The sequence below is a fragment of the Lynx canadensis genome, chromosome F1 (genome assembly GCF_007474595.2).
Source record: "Lynx canadensis isolate LIC74 chromosome F1, mLynCan4.pri.v2, whole genome shotgun sequence".
In the NCBI taxonomy this organism is placed as follows: Eukaryota; Metazoa; Chordata; class Mammalia; order Carnivora; family Felidae; genus Lynx; species Lynx canadensis.
In genome coordinates, this window is record NC_044319.2 from 68,541,886 (window position 1) to 68,566,770 (window position 24,885).

The 24,885-nt window shown below is 39.7% G+C and overlaps 1 protein-coding gene across 1 annotated transcript in view; it reads left to right on the forward strand.

Annotated features, from left to right (window-relative positions):
* Positions 1-24,885, forward strand: part of NUP210L (nucleoporin 210 like) — an 83,389-nt gene that overhangs the window by 9,071 nt on the left and 49,433 nt on the right. Inside the window, exons 3-12 of the mRNA XM_030302164.1 lie at positions 1,760-1,891; positions 3,010-3,103; positions 3,674-3,824; positions 4,749-4,881; positions 5,969-6,127; positions 6,999-7,067; positions 7,875-7,981; positions 8,602-8,742; positions 22,561-22,698; positions 23,395-23,550. Coding sequence (XP_030158024.1) covers positions 1,760-1,891; positions 3,010-3,103; positions 3,674-3,824; positions 4,749-4,881; positions 5,969-6,127; positions 6,999-7,067; positions 7,875-7,981; positions 8,602-8,742; positions 22,561-22,698; positions 23,395-23,550 — 1,280 coding nt within the window. The remainder of the gene's footprint in view (positions 1-1,759; positions 1,892-3,009; positions 3,104-3,673; positions 3,825-4,748; positions 4,882-5,968; positions 6,128-6,998; positions 7,068-7,874; positions 7,982-8,601; positions 8,743-22,560; positions 22,699-23,394; positions 23,551-24,885) is intronic.

Genomic DNA, 24,885 nt, shown 5'->3' on the forward strand with positions numbered 1-24,885 from the left:
GCTTGCCCAATCTTAATTAAATAATTAGTTTTAGTACTTCCTTACTTTTTAGCACCATAAGATGAGCCAGGCTCATCTTGTATTTCCCCTGACCAGCCATTTCCTGAGGAAGTTCTGGTTCTTTTTGTTAGAGAATTGTATTTAGAAACCAAGATCTTGGTGCTAATGTACTGGTTGCTACTGTAGTGTCATAGTTTCTAAACCCTCTCAGGGGACAGTGCTAGGAAATATATGTATATACACTAACCCACATATATACATAGATCTGTTTACTTCTGTATCCATTTATCTGCATATAAACTCAAACGTGAGTTATTGATATCTTTGGTTCTAATCCTGTACCACAGCATAATTTCTTTGCTAGTGAGAAACCTGCCACTCACTATCTACAGTATATTTACTTATTTATTGAACTTCGGTGTAAATATAGTTTGGGTGTGATTAAATCAAGTTTTGTATTTCTTATGAAAGGAAGGCTAGCTTTGCCTGAAGTAGCATATTTTGATGTTCCTGGGGCTTTTTTGAAGGGCACTTGCCTGTGTTACCTAAGAAACATTTTCCTTTGATTTGAAAATTCCGTAAAAGCAGATCCACAACTAGGGACAGAGTTTACCCGTGATGTCCATTGGTAATTTTGGGTATTGCAGTGGTAGTTACTTTGCTTTTTGTTTCTTGTAGATAAAGCTGAAACTAAAAATGTAGAGTTAAAGCAGCAGAATGAGGGAGCTATGTAGGCAGTTCTCTAACACATGGTAAATATGAGAGGTGGGAATATTGTTAAAAGATCGTACAAAATAATTTTTGTTTCATTCTCAATTCATTCTGTACTGTTTCTATTCGTGTTTCTGAATTTCATTATGGCTGTATTGACTGGAACTGCGGTTGGGTCTAATATATTGTTTCCAGGCTTTTTAACCTCATAGTCTAGAAAAAAACACTAGAAATAGAGAAATTTATTGGCAGGACATATGGTTGTCACCCTTTTACTTTCCTAAATAAATACATTAAAAAAATCTATTACCATGATTTCATTAAAAATTTTAATACTTCAGAGCTCAGGTAGAATATAATAATAAAGTATATTCCTTTATTTTATTTTATTTATTTTTTTAAGATTTTATTTATTTTTTTTAATTTTTTTTTTAACATTTATTTATTTTTGAGACAGAGAGAGACAGAGCATGAACGGGGGAGGGTCAGAGAGAGGGACACAGAATCCGAAACAGGCTCCAGGCTCTGAGCTGTCAGCACAGAGCCCGACGCGGGGCTCGAACCCACGGACCGTGAGATCATGACCTGAGCCGAAGTCGGCCGCTTAACCGACTGAGCCACCCAGGTGCCCCAAGATTTTATTTTTAAATAATTTCTTACACCCAACATGGGGCTCAAACTCACAACCCCAAGATCAAGAGTCACATGCTCCAATGACCGGGCCAGCCAAGTGCCACTAAACTATATTCCTTTAAAGTGAATACATGTAATTTTATTACTCACTATGTTAAAATTCGTACTTTTCTCATTTTTCCATGACTCAATGGAAACATCATTATAGATCAGTATTTGAGAACTACTGTTGGTCTATTGTCTCTTATAAATAGTGGCTTTTGTATTTTTTCATTGTGTTCTTTTCTTCCACAGGTTGAAAGCAACAGTTATAGCCTTTCTTCTTTATAATATAGAATAAGCCTTTGTGTGTTTGAGACATTGAATAGGTTCATGACCTATTGAATTAAATTCTCAGTTTTTGGGTTCATCATAGTGACTGACCATGAACTGCGCTGCGATGTTAAGGTTGATGTGATTCACAGCATTGAAATTATATCTCGAACCCGGGAGCTTTATGTAGATGATTCACCGCTGGAACTGATGGTGAGGGCATTGGATGAGGAAGGTAAAGGACTTCAGAGGAGTCAAGAAAATTACCTAAAATAATGTAATACTTCCTCGTGTTTGGCACTTGGAAAAAAGCAACTTGAGACATAAAAGGAGATTAGAAATCGTATTTGTTTTTTATATGAAGCTCATGCACGTGAGTGTGGTTCAATGTATTTGCTACATACTTTCATAAAATGTTTTTGCTTATTTAATTATTGGTTATCTCAGAAGTTTTTTTAACAGTCCAGATTCTGCCACTGAGCTTCTGCTAGTGGTGCCTAGATCAGCCATTAAGAATATATAATTTTTCTTTTTTTCTTGGAATTTATTACTAGCTCTGTTTTGATTAGTCTACTTTCTATAGGCTACGGGAATTATGTGTAAACCTATGAAAAAGTCTTATAATTTTATCTTTCTTGAAACTGATTTTGTATTGCTTTTAGTATACTATATTAATGTATAATATGGTATTTAAAACATTTAAATTTATTGACACACTTTTTAAAAAATTAATTTATTCATTTTGAGACAGAGAGAGAGCATGAATGGGGTGGGGTAGAAAGAGAAGGAGAGAAAGAATTCCAAGAAGGTTCTGGGCTCTCAGCACAGAGCCCAACACAGGGCTTGATCCCAGGACTGTGAGATCATCATCTGAGCCGAAATCAAGGGTCAGACACTTAACCAACTGAGCCACCCCGGTGCCCCTATTGCCATGCATTTTTGTAAGAGTAATTTTTTAAATCTGAAAAATGAATGTATTATAAATATTTTGGAATCTAGTTTTTATAAAATGTTGGAGGGACTGGGGGTTGGGGATGCCTGTCAACCCTGACGTAGACCTTAAGGTGGCCTTTATGTAGAAAGGAACAGAAAAAGTGGCATAACTTTTGTCAGCCAGAAGTTGATCAGCTTGAGTCCTTTCTACATTCAGAAAATTTGTGTAGCAACAGCACTTTTGTTCATGTAGGGATCTTCCTGGTATATGTGTTTTAATTCATTATTGATAGTGCTTCTATTTGTTAATGGAAGAGGCCTAAAAATAATTTTAAAGTTAGATTTCTCTTTCTTGTTAAAGATACCTGAATATTTTTGAATATGTGATTCTGTCTTGTCTGCTTTTGGCTTGCTCTACAGGAAATACTTTTAGTAGTTTGGCAGGGATGATGTTTGAGTGGAGCGTTGCCCAGGATAAAGAATCAGCAAGAGAAGAATTGTCTAGCAAAATTAGGTAACATTGAAACCAAACATAAGCCATCTGACTTTGAAGGAGGCATTTGCCTTTGGGTGGCACAGTGAGCAGCAGCCACTTGTACGGACTTTGATAATCCTGCCATCTGGGCTTTTTTGGAACAGATAAATTTGCCAGGGGGAAATGTCTTTGATACAATGACATATGGTGTGGGCATAGGTACTTTATGATCATTTAATTTGAACCACTGCAGAGGAACTCGTGAGCTTAGGACTATATAATTGTTTGAACCAGGTGTATCTTCTGGCGGTTTTGTTGAGCATGCTGTCTGCACATGCTGAAATACAGTGAGTGAATGGATGATAGTATGAAATTTTGTCTTTAGTGCTAAGAAATTGCTCTCAGACAGTCCCAAGTGTTAGTCCGACAACAGTGTTAGCCACAGGCAAATTAAATACTTTTGTTCTATCTAATCCTATGGAAAACACAGTTTAAAACTTTTTTACGCTGTATAGACTTTGAAGAGACTGTTTAAAGTCTCTTAGGGGCTTTTGGAAGATGACTCCTTATTTGATTACACTAGAAACAAACTTTGTCTTATCTCTTAAGGATTCTGAAATACTCTGAAGCAGAATACTCTCCCCCAGTGTATATAGCTGAGATGGAAAAAGAAGAGAAACAAGGAGATATGATTTTGGTGTCTGGGATCAGAACTGGTGCTGCTGTTGTAAAAGTTCGAATTTATGAACCATTCTACAAGGTAAAAAGTTTGTGCCATAAACTTAAAGAACCTTGCCCGTGGAATATAATTTTTTTTTTAACGTTTATTTTTGAGAGAGAGAGCATAAGCTGGAGAGGGGTATATATAGAGAGAATCCCAAACTGTCTCCACACTGTCAGTGAAGAGCCCAATCCCACGAACCCGTGAGATCATGACTGGAGCTGAAATCAAGAGTAGGACACTTAACTGATTGAGCCACCCAAGCACCCCGAAAGCAATTGTTTCTTATATTTATCTATAGTGGAAGCCCTCTAATCTGATATGATTTGGGTCAGTAATTGGTCATTTAATTGAAAAGTCATTTGAGGGGTGCCTGGGTTGCTCAGTCATTTGGGTGTCTGTTTTTCTTAATTTTTTTTTAAGTTTATTTATTCTGAGAAGTGTGTGAGTGGGGTAGGGACAGAGAGAGAGAGAGGGAGACAGAGAATCCCAAGCAGGTTCCGCACTGTCAGTGTAGAGCCCAGTGTGGGGCTTGAACTCAAAAACCGTGAGATCATGACGTGAGCCAAAATCAAGAGTCAGGCACTTAACCAACTGAGCCACCCAGGCACCCCAGGAAAGAATTTTTAAATATCTGTAAGATATTTTATTATTTTTAAAGTGTTTATTTATTTTAGAGAGAGAGAGATGGAACACAAGCAGGGGAGGGGCAGAGAGAGAGGGAGACACCAATCTGAAGCAAATGCCAGGCTCTGAGCTGTCAGCACAGAGCCCAGTGCAGGGCTCAAACCCACGGACTGTGAGATCATGACCTGAGCCAAAGTCCGATGCTCAAGCAGCTGAGCCACCTGGCGCCCCTCTATAAGATATTTTAAAAGAAACTTGTAAGAGGTAAATTTTTAACAAGCAAGATGACCTTCAGGATTTTGCCTATGGAACCTGTTTTTTTCCTTCCTCTTTTAGAACATGGCAGCAGCATTGATACGTCTGCTGGTTTTGGAGAATATATTTCTTATACCATCCCATGATATTTATCTCTTAGTAGGAGCATATATTAAATACCGAGTTGCAAAAATGGTGCAGGGAAGAATGACAGGTAAGGTGATTTATCTTTTCCTAAGACTTAACATTTCCCAAATCCTTCCTGCTGACAGTAAGAGAAGCAGCTCCACCTTATGTATACACATACTTTATGTTTTTAGATTTTGTGATAAAGTATTTCTAAAGTGCTATATACCTGAGATAATATTGGATAGAGATGGTCCCCATATCTTGAACAGGCTAATGCTTAGCATCAGTGCCTATGGACTTCTGAATTCTGGTACTAGTTTGTTTTTTTTTTTAAGTTTATTTCTTTTATTTTGAGAATGAGAGCACAAGCAGGGTAGGGCAGAGAGAGAGAGAGAGAGAGAGAGAGAGAGAATAACCCAAGCAGGCTCCACAATGTCAGCAGAGAGCCTGACATGGGGCTCAAACTCACAAACCGTGAGATCATGACCTGAGCGAAGTCAGATGCTTAACCAACTGAGCCACCCAGGCGCCCCTGTTACTAGTTTTAATAGGGCAAGTGAGGAAACTTTACCAGAGGGACTTGAATGATTTTTGCAAAAGTTTTTTTTTTTAATTTAAAAAAATGTGTATTTATTTTTGAGAGGGAGAGAGACAGAGTGTCAATGGGGGAGCAGCAGAGAGAGAGGAAGACACAGAATCTGAAGCAGGTTCCAGGCTCTGAGCTGTCAGCACAGAGCCTGATGTAGGGCTCGAACTCACAGACCGTGAGATCCTGACCTGAGCCAAAGTCAGACGCTTAACTGACTGAGCCATCCAGGCACCCCACGAAAGTTGTTTCTTGAGAAGCTCAGTTCATTAACTGAAAACTCAACACTCTAATGATCCCAGAAGTCCCATTCAGTTTATAAAGTGTGCATTGGATCCATTAGCATTAGTCCTTTCCTTACTTAGTGGAGATCCTCCCTGCTACTTTCAGTTCACTGGTTTTTAAGAATGCAAGCAAGGTCAACAGTTAACTCATGTAGTATTCTCCCCCAAAATGGCTAAATGTTGAAATTCATCATAGTGGGAAGGAAATTAGAAGTAGATCATACTCTTATTTAGGCCTGCTTCCTGATTTTCCTCTTCTAATGCAACAGTATGCTGTTGTATGTATTTTTCATGTCTTACAGAGGTGGAGTTCCCCTTAGAACACTACACACTGGAAATGCAAGACCACAGAATTGCATTTAATGGGTCTCTTTCCGGGAAGGTGGCATTACTGGATGAGAAGACAGCCACAGTGACTGGTGTCCAACTGGGCCAAACTAACCTTGTCTTTGTCCATAAAAGTATCCTTTTCAAGCTTTAGCTGCTGATCTATGTTTCCCTGAGCATACTAGACATGTTCCTTGATAAAATGATTTGGTAAAATTATACTTATTTTGTATAGTTTTATTTTTCACAAAGAACTATAAATTATTATCATCATAATTTCTAACAAAGGGTAGGTAGAGAAAAGAATAGTTGGAACTTGGGATCTGTTGATTTCAGTACTTATTTGCAACCTCAGTTAAATTATCATTAGGAGATGGGAGGAAGACAGTTTGAAGAAACTTGTGTGAATTTTACTTAATTTGTTCTTTCCTATTTCCACATGAATAATTGAGAAAAGACGGTATGGTATTTTCTGCAGTAGATGCTTAATTAATATTTGTTAAACTGAGTTGAGAGTAATTCATTTTTAATTTTTTAAATATTTATTTTGAGAGGGAGAGAGCAAGCACGAGTGGGGGAGGGGCAGAGAGGGAGAGAGAGAGAATCCCAAGCAGGCTCTGTGCTGTCAGCACAGAGCCCAAAGTGGGGCTTAAATCCACAACAGGAGATCATGACCTGAGCTGAAATCAATAGTCAGATGCTCAACCAGCTGAGCCACCCAGGCACCCTGGCAGCTAAATGAATGTTAAAAGCATGGACCATGATCTTTTTTCTATCATTCCATTTCCTTTAAATTTGAAATTCAAGAATACTTGATTCCTGTGATGACTGCGTCCCTCAGACTTTTCTCAGAAGTGTACACATTTAAGTTTCTGCTTTCCAAAAGATAATAAAAGATAGGATTTTTGTTTGTTTCTGTTTGTACATTTATTTTTTTCTTTGGTAGTTCACATCTGTCTTTTCACCCAACTCTGGTTCATATGATTTTCTTAAGAAGAAATTAAGATGTCCATATGAGATCCGTGTCTGGACTCCCAAATTGCACCATATATGTTGTAGAGCCTGGATTTTTAGGTATTTTTAGATAATAATTTTAAGAGAAATGAATAGCTTAAACTATTTCACTAGAAAGAGTGCATTAGAAACTAGAGTGCTTTTATTATTATTATTTTTATTTGAGAGAGAGAGAGAGCACGTGCATGCATGGGAGGAGCAGAGGGGGAGAGAGAGAATCTCAAGCAGGTTCCACACTCAGCACGGAGCTCTATGCAGGGCTCAGTCCCATAACCCTGGGATCATGACGTGAGCCAAAATCAAGAGTCGGATGCTCAACCAACTGAGCCACCCAGGCACCCTTAGAGTACCTCTTTAACCTTCGAATTTAAACTTCTTTTGACATGTTTTCTCACACTGTTATGATGGTTACATGCTGTCTGCAAGAGTGAAGCATCTTGAAACAGATGGTGAAAAATAGGAAGATCCATGTGATACAATATTGGGTTAGGAAAAGAGACTTTATGCAAAGAAAGAAGAATACTAATGTCCTTAGGTCATATGAATCTAGTATTACGTGAAGAAGCTGAAATCTTCATTTTGAAAAAGAAGCCTGACACATTAGGAATGAGCAAAATTGTGGTTTGCTTGGTATGCAGATATAAGTGAGAGTGTTTCTTTATACCTGAGTTGAACTAAGTGAAGCCAGTTAGAACTCCAAATTATTATACAACTTGATGGAGGGAACCAAAAGGTCAACCTTGGAAACCATGTCCATCTGTTAGCAAATTTTGGACATTGAATCATTTTTATAAGTTTGTATTTTTTAATTCATTGTAGAAAAATGTTGACCTCTTCTGATACCTTTGTTTCTTGATTTGTGTACAGATTTCACAGTCCAACCTGGAGACCGGTGGAGTCTAGAGGTGGGACAGGTGTATGTCATTACAGTAGAAGTGTTTGATAAAAGCAGCACGAAGGTCTATATTTCAGATGTGAGTGTCTTTTTTGTATTTTTCTAGCCCCTCTTGTGGATGACTTCTTGAGTGGGCCATCTTTCTGGCTAGGAAGGGGTTTTTTTCTTTTGCTTCCAGATTTTACTTTTAAAGTTACTACTTTATGGTTGTCATTAAATAGTTCTGTCCTTGAGAAATCCTAAACCAGAAGTAAAATATATAGTTCAGTGATAATTCTAGAAAAGAGGTGGAGAGGTCTCATTCACCGACTCCCTTAGAGCTGGTCACCCCCAGCGGCGTGGGGCGAGGATCAGTGGCGCCACAGACAGCAGTGCGGCACTCATGTTTCAGCGCCCTTTTGTTTTCCATGAAAACTGCCAACGTATGGAAAGGCAAAAATTATACCCAAATTTGCATAAAGTTTGACTCTTTCTATTTCTGATCACTTGCCATTAATGAATCTTTGAAAAATTAGTATCATTTTAAAATTACATCTTTCTGACTTTCTATGACGAGATACTTTCCATGATCAGAGCAAAGGTATTATTTTCATTTATCCCTAGAATGCATATCCACACCTTTTTTTAATGCTTTGGGGTTAAGATGGAGTTAGTGAAAAAACATCTCCAGTTTTGTATTGCTGTTGGGCTAATTTTCAGAATCTCAGGATTATGTTCCAGTTCCTACAGGAGTACTTTGAAGAGCAGCTCACTACGGTGAATGGATCTTATCATGTGGTAAAAGCCCTGAAAAGTGGTATCGTGCTGATAAATGCATCCCTGACTTCTATCATTTACCAGGTAGGAATTTATTTTTATTTAATTCAAAATTTTTTTATTAGTTTATTTTTTGAGAGAGAGCGAGAGCAGGGGAGGGACAGAGAGGGAGAGAGAGAATCCTAAGTAGACTTCACACTCTCAGCCTAGAGCTGGACGTGGGGCTCGAACTCGTGAACCGTGAGATCATGAGCTGAGCCAAAATCAAGAGTCAGTTGCTTAACCGACTGAGCCACCCAGCCGCCCCTACCAGGTGGGAATTTAAAGGATAATCTTTAAATCCTGAGAACCCTGATGAGGCTTGGATGACTTGTTGATTTGCAAGCAGATACGTGGCATATTCCACCTGTATCTTTCAATAAAAATGAAAAAGAAGACGATAAACCGTATACTTGGTAGTTTATACCTGTACAGATTTCCTGTTGCAGTGTTTGTTATTGCTCATATTTGCATTTCTGGTCATTGTGTATACATTCACCATTTGAGGTTCCTTTAAAAAATTATTTGGGTGTACCTGAATGGCTCATTCGGTTAAGCATCCAACTCATGATCTCAGCTGGGCTCTGTACTGGGCGTGAAGTTTGCTTAAAATAAAATAAAAAATAAAAATAAAATAAAATACATATTCATGTGCACATTTCTTTGTGTTGTCAGATCCACATAGAGTACTTTCTATTCCGAAAATCCAAAGGATTAATACGTCAGTGTATTTGGCCATGCCACCAACCTTAAACTTTTTGCATTGTTTCCATTTCTTATTCTTATAAATGCCATAACTGAATTTCTTTGTACATTTTTTTCTTTTGGTTAATTTTTATATGACATAATGCCAGATTTCTGATTAAGTTTCTGATTTTTAACAGCCTGCCAAATTTATCTCCATCTCCCAAACCTATTTGTTCTTCACAGATCCTTTCATCTGGTTATTTAAGACAGATCCCGAGTGGCCCTTGACTCTTCCTTCCCCCTCACCTGCTACATTCAGTACACTGTTGAATGCCATGTCAATTCTTGTGAATGTCTCCCAACCCATTTTTTACTATTCCCATGGTGATTTTCACCTAGACCTTCATAGCAATTTTCTTCCTTCTTTCCTTCTTCCTTCCTTTTGCAATCTCTAGGGCTTGAAATCATGACCCCAAGATCAAGAGTTGAATGCTCTACCAACTGAGCCAGCCAGGAGCCCCTCACGTTTGTTTTTTTTTTTTATGTTTATTTATTTTTGAGAAAGAGAGAGACAGAGTGTGAGCCAGGGAAGATCAGAGAGAGAGGGAGACACAGAATCGGAAGCAGGCTCCAGACTCTGAGCTGTCAGCACAGAGCCCGAAGCAGGGCTTGAACTCACAAACTGTGAGATCATGACCTGAGCCAAAGTGGGACTTCTAACTGATTGAGCCACCCAGGCGTCCCTAATTTTTATTTTTTTTAATGTTTTATTATTTTTGAGAGATAGAATACGAGCAGGGGAGAGGCAGAGAGAGAGGGAGACAGAGAATCCGAAGCAGGCTCCAGGCTCTGAGCTCAATCCACTGGGCCACCCAAGTACTCCAGTTTCTTTTTTCTTTCTTAACTTTTTATTTATTTTTTTAACAATTTTTTTTAACGTTTATTTATTTTTGAGACAGAGAGAGACAGAGCATGAATGGGGGAGGGTCAGAAAGAGGGAGACACAGAATCTGAAACAGGCTCCAGGCTCTGAGCTGTCAGCACAGAGCCCGACGTGGGGCTCGAACTCATGGACCGCGAGATCATGACCTGGGCTGAAGTCGGACACTCAACCAACTGAGCCACCCAGGCACCCCTTTTCTTAACTTTTTAAAAAATGTTTATTTTTGAGAGCATGCTTGAGCACGTGTGCAAGTGGAGGACGGGCAGAGAGAGGAGGGGTAAGAGGACCTAAAGTGGGCTCTTTGCTGACAGCAGAGAGCCTGATGTGGGGCTTGAACTCACAAGCCATGAGATCATGAGCTGAGCCAAAGTCGGACGCTTAATCCACTGAGCCACCCAGGCACCCCTGTATAGCAGTTTTTTTTTTATTTTTTTTTAAATTTTTTTTTTTCAACGTTTTTTATTTATTTTTGGGACAGAGAGAGACAGAGCATGAACGGGGGAGGGGCAGAGAGAGAGGGAGACACAGAATCGGAAACAGGCTCCAGGCTCCGAGCCATCAGCCCAGAGCCTGACGCGGGGCTCAAACTCACGGACCGCGAGATCGTGACCTGGCTGAAGTCGGACGCTTAACCGACTGCGCCACCCAGGCGCCCCTGTATAGCAGTTTTTTAATGGGTATTCCTACCTCTGGTATCACCCCTAGCTGGAACCATATTCTAAAAACTACAGAAATTGTGTGTTTACTGTTTAAATTCCTTTGGTGGCATCCCATTGGTTTTAAGGTAAAGTTAAAACTCCTTAATATGGTTTTAATAGGGCCCTCCATGACAGAGATCACAAACGGGGTGATCTCTAGCCTATATCTTGGTTTGTGGTCTTTTTATTTTGGCGTGCAAACTTTCTATTTATTTATTTTTTTGACCTTTTATTTACCTACTTATTTTAGAGAGCAAGAGAGCATGAATGGGAGGGGGGAAGAGGGAGAGAGAGAGAGAATCTTAAGCAGGCTCCAGGCTTAGCACAGAGCAGATGTGGGGCTGAATCCCATGACCCTGGGATCATGACCTGAGCATCAGTTGCTCAACTGAATGAGGTGCCCCAAAAACTTCTTTTTAATTGAGAAATTTTATTTATTTTTTACTTATTCTTTTTATTTGACAGTTTCTTTTTTTTTATTTTAATTTTTTAAATGTTTATTTTTGAAAGAGAGACAGAGTGTGAGCCGGGGAGGGACAGAGAGGGAGACACAGAATCTGAGGCAGTCTCCAGGCTCTGAGCTGTCAGCACAGACCCCAACCATGGGGCTTGAACTCATGGACCAGGAGATCATGATCTGAGCCTGAGATGGATGCTTAACCGACTGAGGCACCCAGGTGCCCCTTAATTTAAATAAAACCTAGGATTTCTGCTTCTCTAGGTTATATGAAAATCTGAGAGGGGCATCCGGATGGGCATCCCCTCAGTCGGTTGAGCATCCGACTTAGGCTCAGGTCATGATTTCACTGTTTGTGAGTTCAGGCCCCGAGTTGGGCTCTCTGCTGTTAGCCTGCTTCGCATCGTGTGTCCCCTTCCCTCTGCCCCTCCCCAACTTGCACTCTCTCCAAACAGAAAAAAAGAATCTGACAATGATTAACTGGGATAGACAGTGGCCACACCATTTAGACTATGCTTTTAATTCTGCTGTTTCCCTCCATTCACTATTATTTCATATTCAGCTTAATAGGCCTGTCTAGGGGTGCCTGCATGGGCTCAGTTGGTTAAGTGTCAGACTTCCGCTCACGCCATGATCTCATGGTTCATGAGTTCAAGCCCCATGTCAGGCTCTGTGCTGACAGCTGGGAGCCTGGAGCCTGCTTCGGATTCTGTGTCTCCCTCTCTCTCTGCCCCTCCCTTGCTTGCGCTCTGTCTCTCTCTCAAAAATAAATAAACATTAAAAAAAAGTGCTGTGGGAATTTAATTTTGTGACTCTACCTGAATGATTGGCCCAAGACAACTTTTCCAGTTGCAGGTCTTGTCACTCTCTCTCCATTATGTATCAACCACACTGAACTTCCAGTTTCTAGAAAATGCATTCTTCCTTTTTGCCTCTAAGTTTCCTTTCCATTTGTTTATTTTCATTGTTATAAACAAATATAGTTTCTTTTGTCTATAATACTTTGTGTACTCAGTGTGAAACATCACTTCTTCAGGCCTGTTTTCCCCTTTCATATATATTCTCAGAACTCCCAAACTTCCCGGGTCATAATATTCATCATATCTTACTGTTATTATTTGCTCCTTTTATCACATTATAAACTTTGAGGGCAATGATTATGCCTACTTTGTTCACAACTGTTGCCCTAACATCTAACAGAGTGACTAACATGTCGTTGGCAGAAATAAGTATTTGTTAAATGGTGTTTGGGTTACTTATATCAATTTTAGGTTTACATTCATTAGTAAAATATGTCCAGTTTTTTCAACAATATTTACTCAACAGTTTTTTTTTTTTTAAGTTTACTTATTTATTTTGAGAGAGAGTGCAAGTAGGGGAGGAGCAGAGAGAGAGAAGGAGAGAGAGAGAATTCCAAGCAGTCTCTGCACTGTGCAGAGCCCAATGCAGGGCTCGAACTCAGGAACCATAAGATCATGACTTGAGCTGACATCGGACACTTAACTGACTGAGGCACCCAGGTGCCCCTCTTTTGTTTTCAATATTAAAAAAAATTTTTTTTAAGTAATCTCTACACCCAACATAGGGCTTGAATTCATGACCCTGAGATATCAAGAGTGACATACCCTGGGGCACCTGGGTGGCTCAGTCAGTTAAGTGCCTGACTTCGTTCAGGTCATGATCTCACAGTTCGTGGGTGCTGACAGCTCCTGGAGCCTGCTTCAGATTCTGTGTCTCCCTCTCTCTTTGCCCCTCACCTGCTCATGCTCTCTCTCAAAAATAAATAAACATTAAAAAAAATTTTAATAAAAAAAATGTGACATACTGTACCAACTGAGCCAGCCAGGCACCCCCTCAGTTTTTTCAATAATATTTAATCCCAGTGATTTTTTTTTGTACACTGTATGGCATTTCTGGCAATTTGACACTATTCTAGAATCATTCTTCAATCCCAAAGATCCTGCTTTTTAAAAAATGTTTTAAAATGAGCTCTCACCATCACCTCTTTATTTTTATTTATTTTTTTAATGTTTATTTTTGAGAGAGAGAGAGAGCAAAAGAGGCAGAGTACAAGTAGGGGAGGGGTAGAGAGAGGGAGACACAGAATCTGAGGTAGGCTCCAGGCTCTGAGCTGTCAGCACAGAGCTCGACGCGGGCTCAAATTTGTGAACTGAGAGATCATGACTTGAGCTGAAGTCAGATGCTTAACTGATTGACTCACCCAGGTGCCCCACACCCTTACTCTTTTAAAAATTGTTTTTATTTTGATATTTTTGCCTAATTATGCTGTTCATCAAGTTCAGATTTGGTGTGGAAATTGTAATTGACACCTACTGTACTCTTTTTTTTTTTAAATAAAGCTTCACTAAAAAAAAATTTTTTTAATGTTTATTTTTGAGAGAGAGAGAGCACGAGCAGGGGAGGGTCAGAGAGAGAGGGAGACACAGAATCTGAAGCAGGCTCCAGGCTCTGAGCCAGCACAGAGCCTGACGTGGGGCTCGAACTCACGAACTGTGAGATCACGACTTGAGCTGAGGCCAGATGCTTAACCAACTGAGCCACCCAGGCACCCTGACGCCTACTATACTCTTAATTTGGTGAGGCTAGAGACAGTTCTTGGGTTTTCCTAGTTTCCTTAATACCTAGTCAAGAGATAGTAATTCATCTTTTTTGTGTTGGGATTAAAATGTGGATTATGTATGGTCCGAAATTGGAAAGTCTTCATTGAATATATTGGAGCACTTAACCATTTTGGAGGAAAAGTTATCATTAATAACTTTCTTAAACTGTTTATTTTGGAATTATAGATTTACAGGAAGTTATAGAAATAGTACATAGGACAAGATGTACAGATGGCCAATAAACATATAAAAACATGTTCAACATAATTAGTCATTAGGAAAATTCAAATCAAAATCATAATGAGATACCACTTGACACCCACTGGCTGAAAATAAGGAGGACAGACAATGACAAGTATTGATAAGCATGTAGAGAAATTTGAACCCTTACACACTCTTGGGGGGAATGTGTGTAAGTGAATAAATGGTGTTGCTGCTTTGGAAAACACCTGGCAGTTATCAACAGACAAAATACAGAACTACTGTGTTACCCGGCCATTCTGCTCTTATGTATATATGCAAGAAACGTGAAAACATTTTGACTCAAAAGCTTGTGTATGAATGTTCATAGCATTATTTATAGTAGAAAGTGGACACAACCCAAATGTTCATCAGCTGAGGAGTAGATAATAAATTATGGTACATCCATATTCCATACAATGGAATATTTGGCAATAGAAAACAAGTACTGATATATGCTACAGCATGGGTAATTCTTGAAAACATTATGCTGAGTGAAAAAGCCAGACACAGGCCACATGTTGCATGATTGCATTTACGTGAAATGTCAAAAACAGTCAAATCCATAGACAGAAAGCAGTAAATGCGGTCGCCTAGGACTGGGGGAGGGAGTGGTCAGCTAGGGATGGGAGAGGGAGTGGTCACCCAGGACTGGGGGAGGCAGTGGTCACCTAGGATTGGGGGAGGGAGCAGTCACCTAGGGCTGGGAGAGGGGAGTGGTCAGCTAGGACTGGGGGAAGCAGTGGTCAGCTAGGGCTAGGAGAGGAAGCGGTCATCTAGGGCTGGGGGAGGGAGTGGAGGGCTTGGAGAGTGACAGCTAAGGTGTAGGGTTTGGTTTTGGTGTAATGAAAATGTTCTAAAATTGATTGTGGGGATGGATGAAAAACTGAAGGTACTAAACATAATGCCCTTAATATTTATCTAGATTGTTACATGCATCAATATAGAATTTAAAAACTGCTGAGTTATATTCCATTGTATTGATACACTAGAGTTTTTTAACCATTCAGCTATTGAAGGACATTTTTCCCCCTAGTATTTGGCTATAATAAATAAAGTGGCTCTGAACCCTTTTTATTTTTAAGTTATTTATTTTGAGAGAGAGAAAGGGAACAGGGGAGGAGCAGAGAGGGAGAGAGAGAATCCCAAGCAGTTTCTGTGCTCTCAGTGCAGAGCCTGACACAGGGCTTGAACCCACAAAACTTTGAGATCATGACTTGAGCCAAAACCAAGAGTTAGACACTTAACCAACTGAGCCACCCAGGTACCCCAATAATTCTAATAATTTATGTATAGAATCACTTATATTTTATATCATATCATCTGTAATTGACAGATTTGATTCTTTCCTGTCCTAATCCAATACCCACTTTTTCCAATCGTAATGCCTTTTTTTTTTTTCTTGCCTTATTCACAATCTCCAGTACAATGCCAAACAGACATGGTAATAATGTTTCTGATCTCAAAGGAAAGCCTTTTCTCTGTTAAGTGTGATGTTTAGTTTCTTTAAACAATATGCCCTTTCAGGGGTGCCTGGGGCGCTCAGTCAGTTAAGTGTCCGACTTCGGCTCAGGGCATGATCTCACGGTTCATGGGTTCAAGCCCCGCATGGGGCTCTGTGCTGACAGCTCAGAGCCTAGAGCCTGCTTCAGATTCTGTGTCTCCTTCTCTCTCTGCCCCTCCTCTGCTCACACTCTGCCTCTCTCTATCTCTCTCTCTCTCTCAAAAATAAATAAACATTAAAAAAAATTTTTTTAAAGGTATGCCCTTTCAAATTACTGAAATTTCCTTTTATTCCTAAGTTCCCATATCCTAGATGAATGAATGTTATATTTCAGTGTATATTTCCTGCAAACGTTAAGATGATTCCGTAATTTTGGGGCACCTGGGTGGCTTAGTCAGTTAAGCATCCGACTTTGCAGGTCATGATCTCTGGGTCTGTGAGTTCGAGCCCCGCATCGGGCTGTGTGCTGACAGCTCAGAGCCTGGATCCTGCTTCGGATTCTGTGTCTCCCTCTCTCTTTGCCCCTCCCCTGCTCACACTCTGTCTCTATCTCTCAAAAGTAAATGTTAAAAAAAAAGATGATTCTGTAATTTCTTTTTCTATTGTGAATTTCAGTAATTTTTAAAGTTTATTTATATTTAGAGAGAGAGAGAAAGAGCACACAAGTAGGGGAGGGGCAGACAAAAAGGGAGACTGAGACTCCCAGGCAGACTCCATGTTGTCAATGCGGAGACCACCTTGGGGCTTGAAGTCCTGAACTGTGATGTCATGATCTAAGCCAAAATCAAGAGTCTGACGCTTAAATGAATGAGTGATCCAGGTGCTCCTGTTACTTTCTTTTCTATTTTTTGGAATAGTTTCAGAAGAATAGGTTTTTAAAAAAATTTTTTTAATGTTTATCTAAGAGAGGGAGAGGGAGAACGAATGGGGAGGGGCAGATAGAGAAGGAGAGGGAGAGAATCCCAAGCAGGCTTCGCACTGCCAGCACAGAGCCTGGTGTGGGGCTCGAACTCACAAACTGTGAAATCATGACCTGAGCCAAAGCCAAGAGTCAGACACTTAACTAAGCCACTGAGGCACCCCCAGAAGAATAGGTATTAATTCTTCTTTAAATTTTTGGTAGAATTCACCTCTGAATCCATCTGGCCCTGGACTTTTGTTTGTTGGCAGTTTTTTGATTACTGATTCAGTTTCATTGTTGGTAATCAGTGTGTGCAATGTTCCTATTTCTTCCTGTTTTAGTTTTGGTAGGTTATATGTTTCTAGGATTTAATCCATTTCTTCTAGGTTGTCCAATTTGTTGTCATCTAGTTATTCATAATATTCTCTTATAATTGTATCTCTGTGGTTTTGGTTGTTATTTCTTCTCTTTCATTTGTGATTTTATTTATTTGGGTCCTTCAACTTTTCTTTTGGATAAGTCTGACTAGAGGTTTATCAATTTTTTCCCCCAAGAATCAGCTCCTGGTTTCATTGGTCTGTTCTCTTGTTTTTCAGTTTCTATATCATTTATTTTTGCTCTAATCTTTATTATTTCCTTCCTTTTGCTGGTTTTAGGTTTTGTTTGTTCTTTTTCTAGTTCCTTCAAGTGTAAGATTAGATTGTTTATTTGAGATTTTTCTTGCTTCTTGAGGTACGCCTGTATTGCTATAAACTTAGAACCACTCTTACATCCTAAAGGTTTCAAACCATTGTGGTTTATTTTCATTTGTTTTTGTGTACTTTTTTATTTCTTTTATTTCATGGTTGACCCATTCATTGTCTATTTAACCTTCACCTATTTGTGGTCTTTCCAGATTTTTTCTTGTGGTTGACTTCTGGTTTCATAGCATTGTAGTCAGAAAAGATGCATATGACTTCAGTCTTTTTGAATTTGTTGATGCTTGTTTTGTGGCCTAATATGTGTGATCTATTCTGGAGAATGTTCCACATACACTGTAAAAGGATGTATATTCTGCTGTTTTGGGATAGAATGCTCTGAATATATCTGTTAAATACATTTGGCCCAGTGTGTCATTCACAGCCATTGTTTCCTTGTTGATTTTCTGTTTTGATGACCTGTCCATTGATGTGAGTGGTGTGTTAAAGGCCCGTAATGTTATTGTATAGTAATTGTAATATCATTGTATATTGTATTGCATTTGATAATAGTCAATTAGTTCCTTTATGTTTTTTATTAATTGTTTTATGTGTTTGGGTTCTCTCATGTTGGATGCATAAATATTTACAATTGCTATATTTTCTTGTTGGATTGTCCCTTTTATTATTGCAAAGTGCTCATCTTTGCCTCTTGTTATGGTCTTTGTTTTAAAGTCTGTATTGTTACTTCAGCTTTCTTTTGACACCCATTTGCATGATAAATATTTATCTGTCCCTTCACTTTCAGTCTGCAGGTGTCTTTAGGTCTAGAACGAGTCCCTTGTTGGGATCCTGGCTGGCTCAGTCAATAGAACATGCGACTCTTGATCTTGGGGTTGTAGGTTCAAGCCCCACATTGGATGTAGAGATTACTTAAAAATAAAATCTTAAATAAACAAAATGGGTCTCTTGTAGGAAGCATATAACTGGGTCTTTGTTGTTGTTGTTGTTTTATCCATTCTGTGTCTTTTGATTGGAACATTTAGTGCATTTACTTTCCAAGTCATTATTGGTAGTTATGTATTTTTGCCATTTGGTTACTTGTTTTCTGGTTGTTTCTGAAGATTTTCTCTGATCCTTGTCTTTCCCTCTTTCATCATATGCTGGTTTTCTTTAGTGATGTATTTGGATTTCTTTCCTTGCATTCTTTGCTTATTTATTAGTGGTTTCGATTTGTGGTTGCCATTAGGTTTGTATATAACCTCTTCTGCATAAAGCAGTCAATATTAAGCTGATGGCTGTTTAACTTTGAACCCATTCTTTCTCTTCTCCTCCCCATGTTTATGTATATGTTGTCATATTTTAGATCCTTTTATTTTGTGAGTTTCTTGAGTGAGTTTTTACAGAAATATTCATTTTTACTTCTTTTGTATGTTCTACTTTACGTACTCTCACTAATGGTCTTCCCTTTCTATTCAGCGTCCTCTTTAGGTTTCTTGTAGGGCTGGTTTAGTAGTCATGAACTTCTTTAGGTTTTACTTGTCTGGGAATCTCTCTCTCTCTCTGCTTCTATTCTGACTGAGAGTCTTGCTGGATAGAGTATTCTTGGCTGCAGGTTTTTCTCATGTAGCACGTTGGTCATGCTACTCCCTTCTGGCTTGGGAAAAATCTATTGATAGCTTTATGGGTTTCTCTTGTATGTAACTGTCTTCTTTTGTCTTGCTGCTTTTAAGATTTTTTCTTTTTTTTAATACTTATTTTTAATGTTTTTGTTTTTGAGAGAGAGAGAGAGAGAAGGAAAAGAGCATGAGTGGGGAGGAGCAGAGAGAGAGAGGAGAACAGAGGATCCAAAGCGGGCTCTGGGCTGACAGCAGAGAGCCCAACATGGGGCTTAAACCCACAAACCATGAGATCATGACCTGAACCAAAGTCAGACACTCAACTGGCTGAGCCACCCAGGTGCCCCTTTAATAATTTTTTTAATGTTTGTTTATTTTGAGACAGATAGAGTGTGTGAAAGTAGGGAAGGGGTAGAGAGAGAGAGAGAAAAAAAAAATCTCAAGCCTGCTCTGTGCTGTCAGCACAGAGTCAGACATGGGGCCTGATCTCATCAACCGTGGGATCATGACCTGAGCTGAAATCAAGAGTCAGACCCTTAACCGCCTGAGCTACCCAAGCGCCCCTAAGATTTTTTCCTTACCACTCTATTCTGCCATTTTAATTACAATATGTCTTGGTGTGGATCTGCTTTTGTTGGAGGTTCTCTGTGCCTCCTGGATCTGGATATCTGTTTCCTTCCCCAGATGAGGGAAATTTTTAGCTATTATTTCTTCAAAGGAATTCTCTGGCCCCTTTTCTCTTTCTTCTTCTTCTGAGATTCCTATAATACAAATGTTTTTACGCTTGATGGAGTTACCGAGTTCCCTAAGTCTCTTCTTGTTTTACGTAATTCTTTTTTTTCTCCCGTTTGTTCAGCTTCATTGGTTTCCATGACTCTGTCTTGTAGGTCACTGATTCGTTCCTCTGCTTCCTCTAGCCTGCTGTTCATTCCATCAAGCATGTTTCTCATTTTATTTATTGAGTCCTTTATCTCTGCTATGTTATTCCTTATCTCTGTGTTAATGGTCTCACTGGTGTCCTCCACTCTTTTCTCAAGTCCAGTGAGTATCTTTATGGTCATTACTTTATTTTTATTTATGTATGTTATGTATGTCTATTTTTGAGAGAGAGAGAGATGGAGTGCAAGCAGAGAAGGGGCAGAGAGAAAGAGGGAGACTGAATCCAAAGCAGGCTTCAGGCTCTGAGCTATCAGCACAGAGTCTGATACAGTACTTGAACTCACCAACCATGAGATCCTGACCTGAGCCGAAGTCGGACGCTTAACCAATTGAGCTACCCAGGCGCCCCTATGATCATGACTTTAAATTCTCCATCGGGCTTGTTCCTTCTATCTGTTTCACTTAGATCTCTGACTGTGGTCTTGTCCTGTTCTTTCACTGGACAGATTCCTCTGTCTTCTCATTTGGTCTAAGTCTCTGTGCCTGTTTCTGTGTACTAAGAAAGTCAGCTACATCTCCTGCTGTTGAAGGTAATGGCCTTATGAAAAAGAAGTCCTGTAGTGCCCAGGGCCTGGCGCTTCCGGGAGTATCTCCAGTGTGTGCTGCCTGCGTGTACTCTGCTGTCGTGTCCTGGCTGCTTTACCTTTCAAGCGGGTCGTGTGCAGAGGCTCTCTTTGCCTGTTGTGGGCAGTGTTTGGTCCCTGGCCTGAATGTGGCAACTTTTAAGTGGATGTGCTCTGGTCTGCTTATGAGATGAAACCTGTTGCCACCACCACCAGAACCCAGGCCTTGCAAAACTCCTGGGTTGAAAGATGTGGTGTGGGCAGGAGTTTGGACCGCTCTTCTGGGGTTGGGAGCTTGCTGTGCTGGGAGTGGGGCGAGCGTAAGTGGCAGCGGTGGTTCCTCTGGAGTTCAAGGGGGCGGGGCTTGGTGTAAGCAAGTTAGGTAGCGAGTGTGGGCACTGCACCGGTTCCCACAGGTGCCCTGTACTTACCCTGAGAGGCAGGGGAGGGAAACGGTGCCTGCTAGTGCCTTTGTTTCTGGAAGGGTCTCTCTGTGGATGCCGCCTCTCTGGGATGCAGTTGGAGAAGAGCAGATAACCTCCCCACTGTGTGTCCCAGATGCTCTTCAGATCTCTTTTTCCATGCTGTGTGTCTGCAAGCTGTTTGCTCTGCTTTCTGTCCAGGAGCTGCTCAATGCCCCCTCCTCCCAACCCCCAACACTCTCCCCTCCCATGCCCATGGACCTTTAAAACTCCAGGCCTTAAGCCGCAGGTTGCAAGTACTCAAAATTCAGCCCCTCTCACCTTCTGCTTCCCCAGCCAATTGCTATGGGGAATCATTGTCTCCCTGTACTTCCCTGTACGCTAGTCTGTCTCTCACCCTTCTCCGTGACTTACTGTGGCTCCCTCCCCACCACAGTGGCCACAATCTATTTCCCTCCCAAACCATGTCTTCCTATTTTCTTCAGCATGGCTTCTTTTCCACCCCTAGTTATGGAGTTTGATCTGGTAGTCTTCAGGTCGGTTTTGGGGGGTATTTAGGAGGATCTGGTAGTTATATTCATGGGAATATATTCTGGGTATATTCATGGGACGAGGTGAGCCTAGGGTCCTCCTAGGTTGGGGTCTGCCACTACCTTCCCTAGCCCCCAGAACACCCATATCTTATAGCAGAATGATGTTCTCTTAAACTGAAAGACTTATTTTCAGTTTATGATCCAGCTACTTTAAAGACTGAGGAGAAAATTCAGGGCCGTTATCACAGATGTGAGAATGTTAATAAATATTTCAGGGGTGCCTGGGTGGCTTGGTTAAGCATCCAACTTTGGCTCAGGTCATGATTTCACAGCTCATGGGTTTGAGCCCCATGTCGGTCTCTGTGTTGACAGCTCAGAACCTGGAACCTGCTTCAGATTCTGTGTCTCTCTCTGTCTATGCCCCTTCCCTGCATCACACACTGTCTCCCTCTGTCCTAAAAATAAGTAAACATTAGCAAAAAATAAAATAATAAATATTTCATATTTCAGGGCTTCTTTAAAAACCAGATAGATAAAAAAAATTGATTGATTGATTTTTGCCTTTGTAGGGAAAATGCCGAGATAGTTGAGTGGGGGCAGTTGTTTTATCTCTATACATTCCCCCCAATCTTGCTGTTTCTTTAATGATGAAAGGACTGTCTTAACCCTAGCACCTTTAATGTTCCTTTTATTCTGAGTAGCTTGGAATATCCCTTTGTCTTCATAGTTTACATATTTAACTGATGGTTGTTCAAGGGTCTTTCTTTCTGAAACTATGGTATCTCTTCTTATGTTGATAAAACTTTGTTATGTCAGGAAATTTTAACAATTTTCCCAGATGGTGATACTTATTTTAACTCTGATAAAAGCCCTTTCGTTATTATTGGAGTATAGAAGCTGTGGTTCTTCAATGAATAGGAATATTTATTTACTTCTTTTATAGAAAGAAACTGGTTGAGTAATTCATTAGCACACCATTTTGCTGATGTTTTGCAAATAAATGAATGTGGATTGTAAAAAAGTCCTTATAAAATCTGTTTTGCACCCTTTTCCCTATAGAATAAAAATATTCAGCTTATAAAATTTCCAATTGTACATCAGCAAGAAGTGAAGATTTATTTTCCTATCAAGCTTACACCCAACTTTCTGGCATTTCCTCATCATCCTGTGGGAATATTATATCGTTATAAAGTACAGGTATGGTGTTCTATAATACGAAAAAATTTACAAAGAGATAATTCAGTTTCTCTGATAGCTTAATTTATTGAAATTTGGTTAATGTTTAAAAATTTTCCCCCAATCCTAGTAACATAACCCAGTTTCTGGTGACAACCAAGTTGTTGTTGAATACTATCATCTTGATAAGACATGCTGTACTTTCTGTCTCTCTTCCACATATTCATTACTTGTGACTTTTGTAAAGTTTTGTCAAGCTCCCTTGTGCCCTTTTTGACATTTTGTGATAGTGCCATTACATAAGCTCCCTTTGGTATTTCCCTACCCAAGTGCCTGCTTTCCTATAGCATCATATCTTCTTAGCATGTCCAGAAATAATTTCTTCTTTTTTTTTCTTTTGATGTTTATTTTTGAGAGAGAGAGAATGAGCAGGGGAGGGGCAGAGAGAGAGGGAGACACAGAATCTGCAGCAGGCTGCTGTCTCTGAGCTGTGAGCACAGACCCTGATGCGGGGCTCAAATTCACGAACCACAAGATCATGACCTGAGCTGAAGTCAGACGCTTAACCGACTGAGCCACATAGGCACCCCCAGAAATAATTTGTTATATAGTTTTATTATTTCTTAAACTTTATTTCACTGGATTTTACTTCTTTGCTTAAATTTCATTTTCCTCCATTGGCAGTTAAATATAAATAGGGTTGTTATTTTTTCACAGGTAGAGGGTGGCAGTGGCAACTTCACTTGGACCTCTTCTAATGAAACAGTGGCTGTGGTGACCACCAAAGCAGTAGTGACTGCAGGCCAGGTCAGGGGGAACAGTACTGTTTTGGCCCGAGATGTACAAAATCCCTTTCGATATGGAGAAATTAAGGTAAATAACTCTCCAAAGATCCTTATTATCACCCCTGAGACACTGCTGGCTAAATTTAAGTACAGAACAAATAAAAATCATAAATTTAAGTACAGAACATGTTTTTTTTTTTTAATGTTTATTTATTTTTGAGAGAGAGAGAGAGAGAGAGAGAGAGACAGAGCACAAGCAGAGGAGGGGAAGAGAGAGAGAGGGAGACGCAGAATCCGAAGCAAGTTCCAGGCTCGAACCCACGAACCATGGGATCATGACATGAAGTGAAGTCAGATGCTTAACCGACTAAGCCACCCAGGCGCCCCAAGTACAGAACATGTTTAAAAATCTTTCTTTTTTTTTTTTTTTTTTTTTTAATTTTTTTTTTTCAATGTTTTTTATTTTATTTTTGGGACAGAGAGAGACAGAGCATGAACAGGGGAGGGGCAGAGAGAGAGGGAGACACAGAATCGGAAACAGGCTCCAGGCTCTGAGCCATCAGCCCAGAGCCTGACGCGGGGCTCGAACTCACGGACCGCGAGATCGTGACCTGGCTGAAGTCGGACGCTTAACCGACTGCGCCACCCAGGCGCCCCTAAAAATCTTTCTACTCCAAATTGGGTATTTGAAAATGAGGCTCAAATTCAATCTGAAAGTACATATTCCTTAAATATTTCTGGACCTTGGTTGAATCCTGCTTCACTTCACAGCCAGTTACTGAATGGGTATTCTTGTTTCCTTATCTCTCAAGTGGAGATAATGATAGTATCTACTTCAGTGGGTTATTGTCAGAATTAAATGACTTAAGGTTTATTTCAATGCTTGGAATATATTCGATAATTAGTTATCTATTTTTGGTTACTGTATTTTGTTATTATCACATGACCTTCATAATAACTTTATTTTTAGTCTCATATTGCTTGTTTTGATTAAAAACTTCTTTTTACTATATAATCGCATTCTTGTTTTTCCTCCACTTTTGATATATGTTAACATGTGTTGTCCCCTGAAAGACTTAGCGTTTTCTTATCATTCAGTGAACATTTACTAAGTACTCTTAAGGCACTTAACTCCATACTAGATATCATAGGACATTCAAAGCAACATAACATATCATCCCTGCTTTAAAGAATCTAAATTCTATTTGGGAGATCTATTCACATGAATTTAACATTTTAAGGGAATGATGTGAGTTATTTTAAAGCAGTATATGATTGAGAGCTACTTGAATTGTGTAGTAAAAGTATTATTAATATATAAAAGAAAAATCCTTGTAGATTTGACTACTTAGAGACTGTCATGAAGAGATGAGAATTTGAACAAGACTTTGAAAGATAGAGCCAAACTAAGGCCTAAGGATCA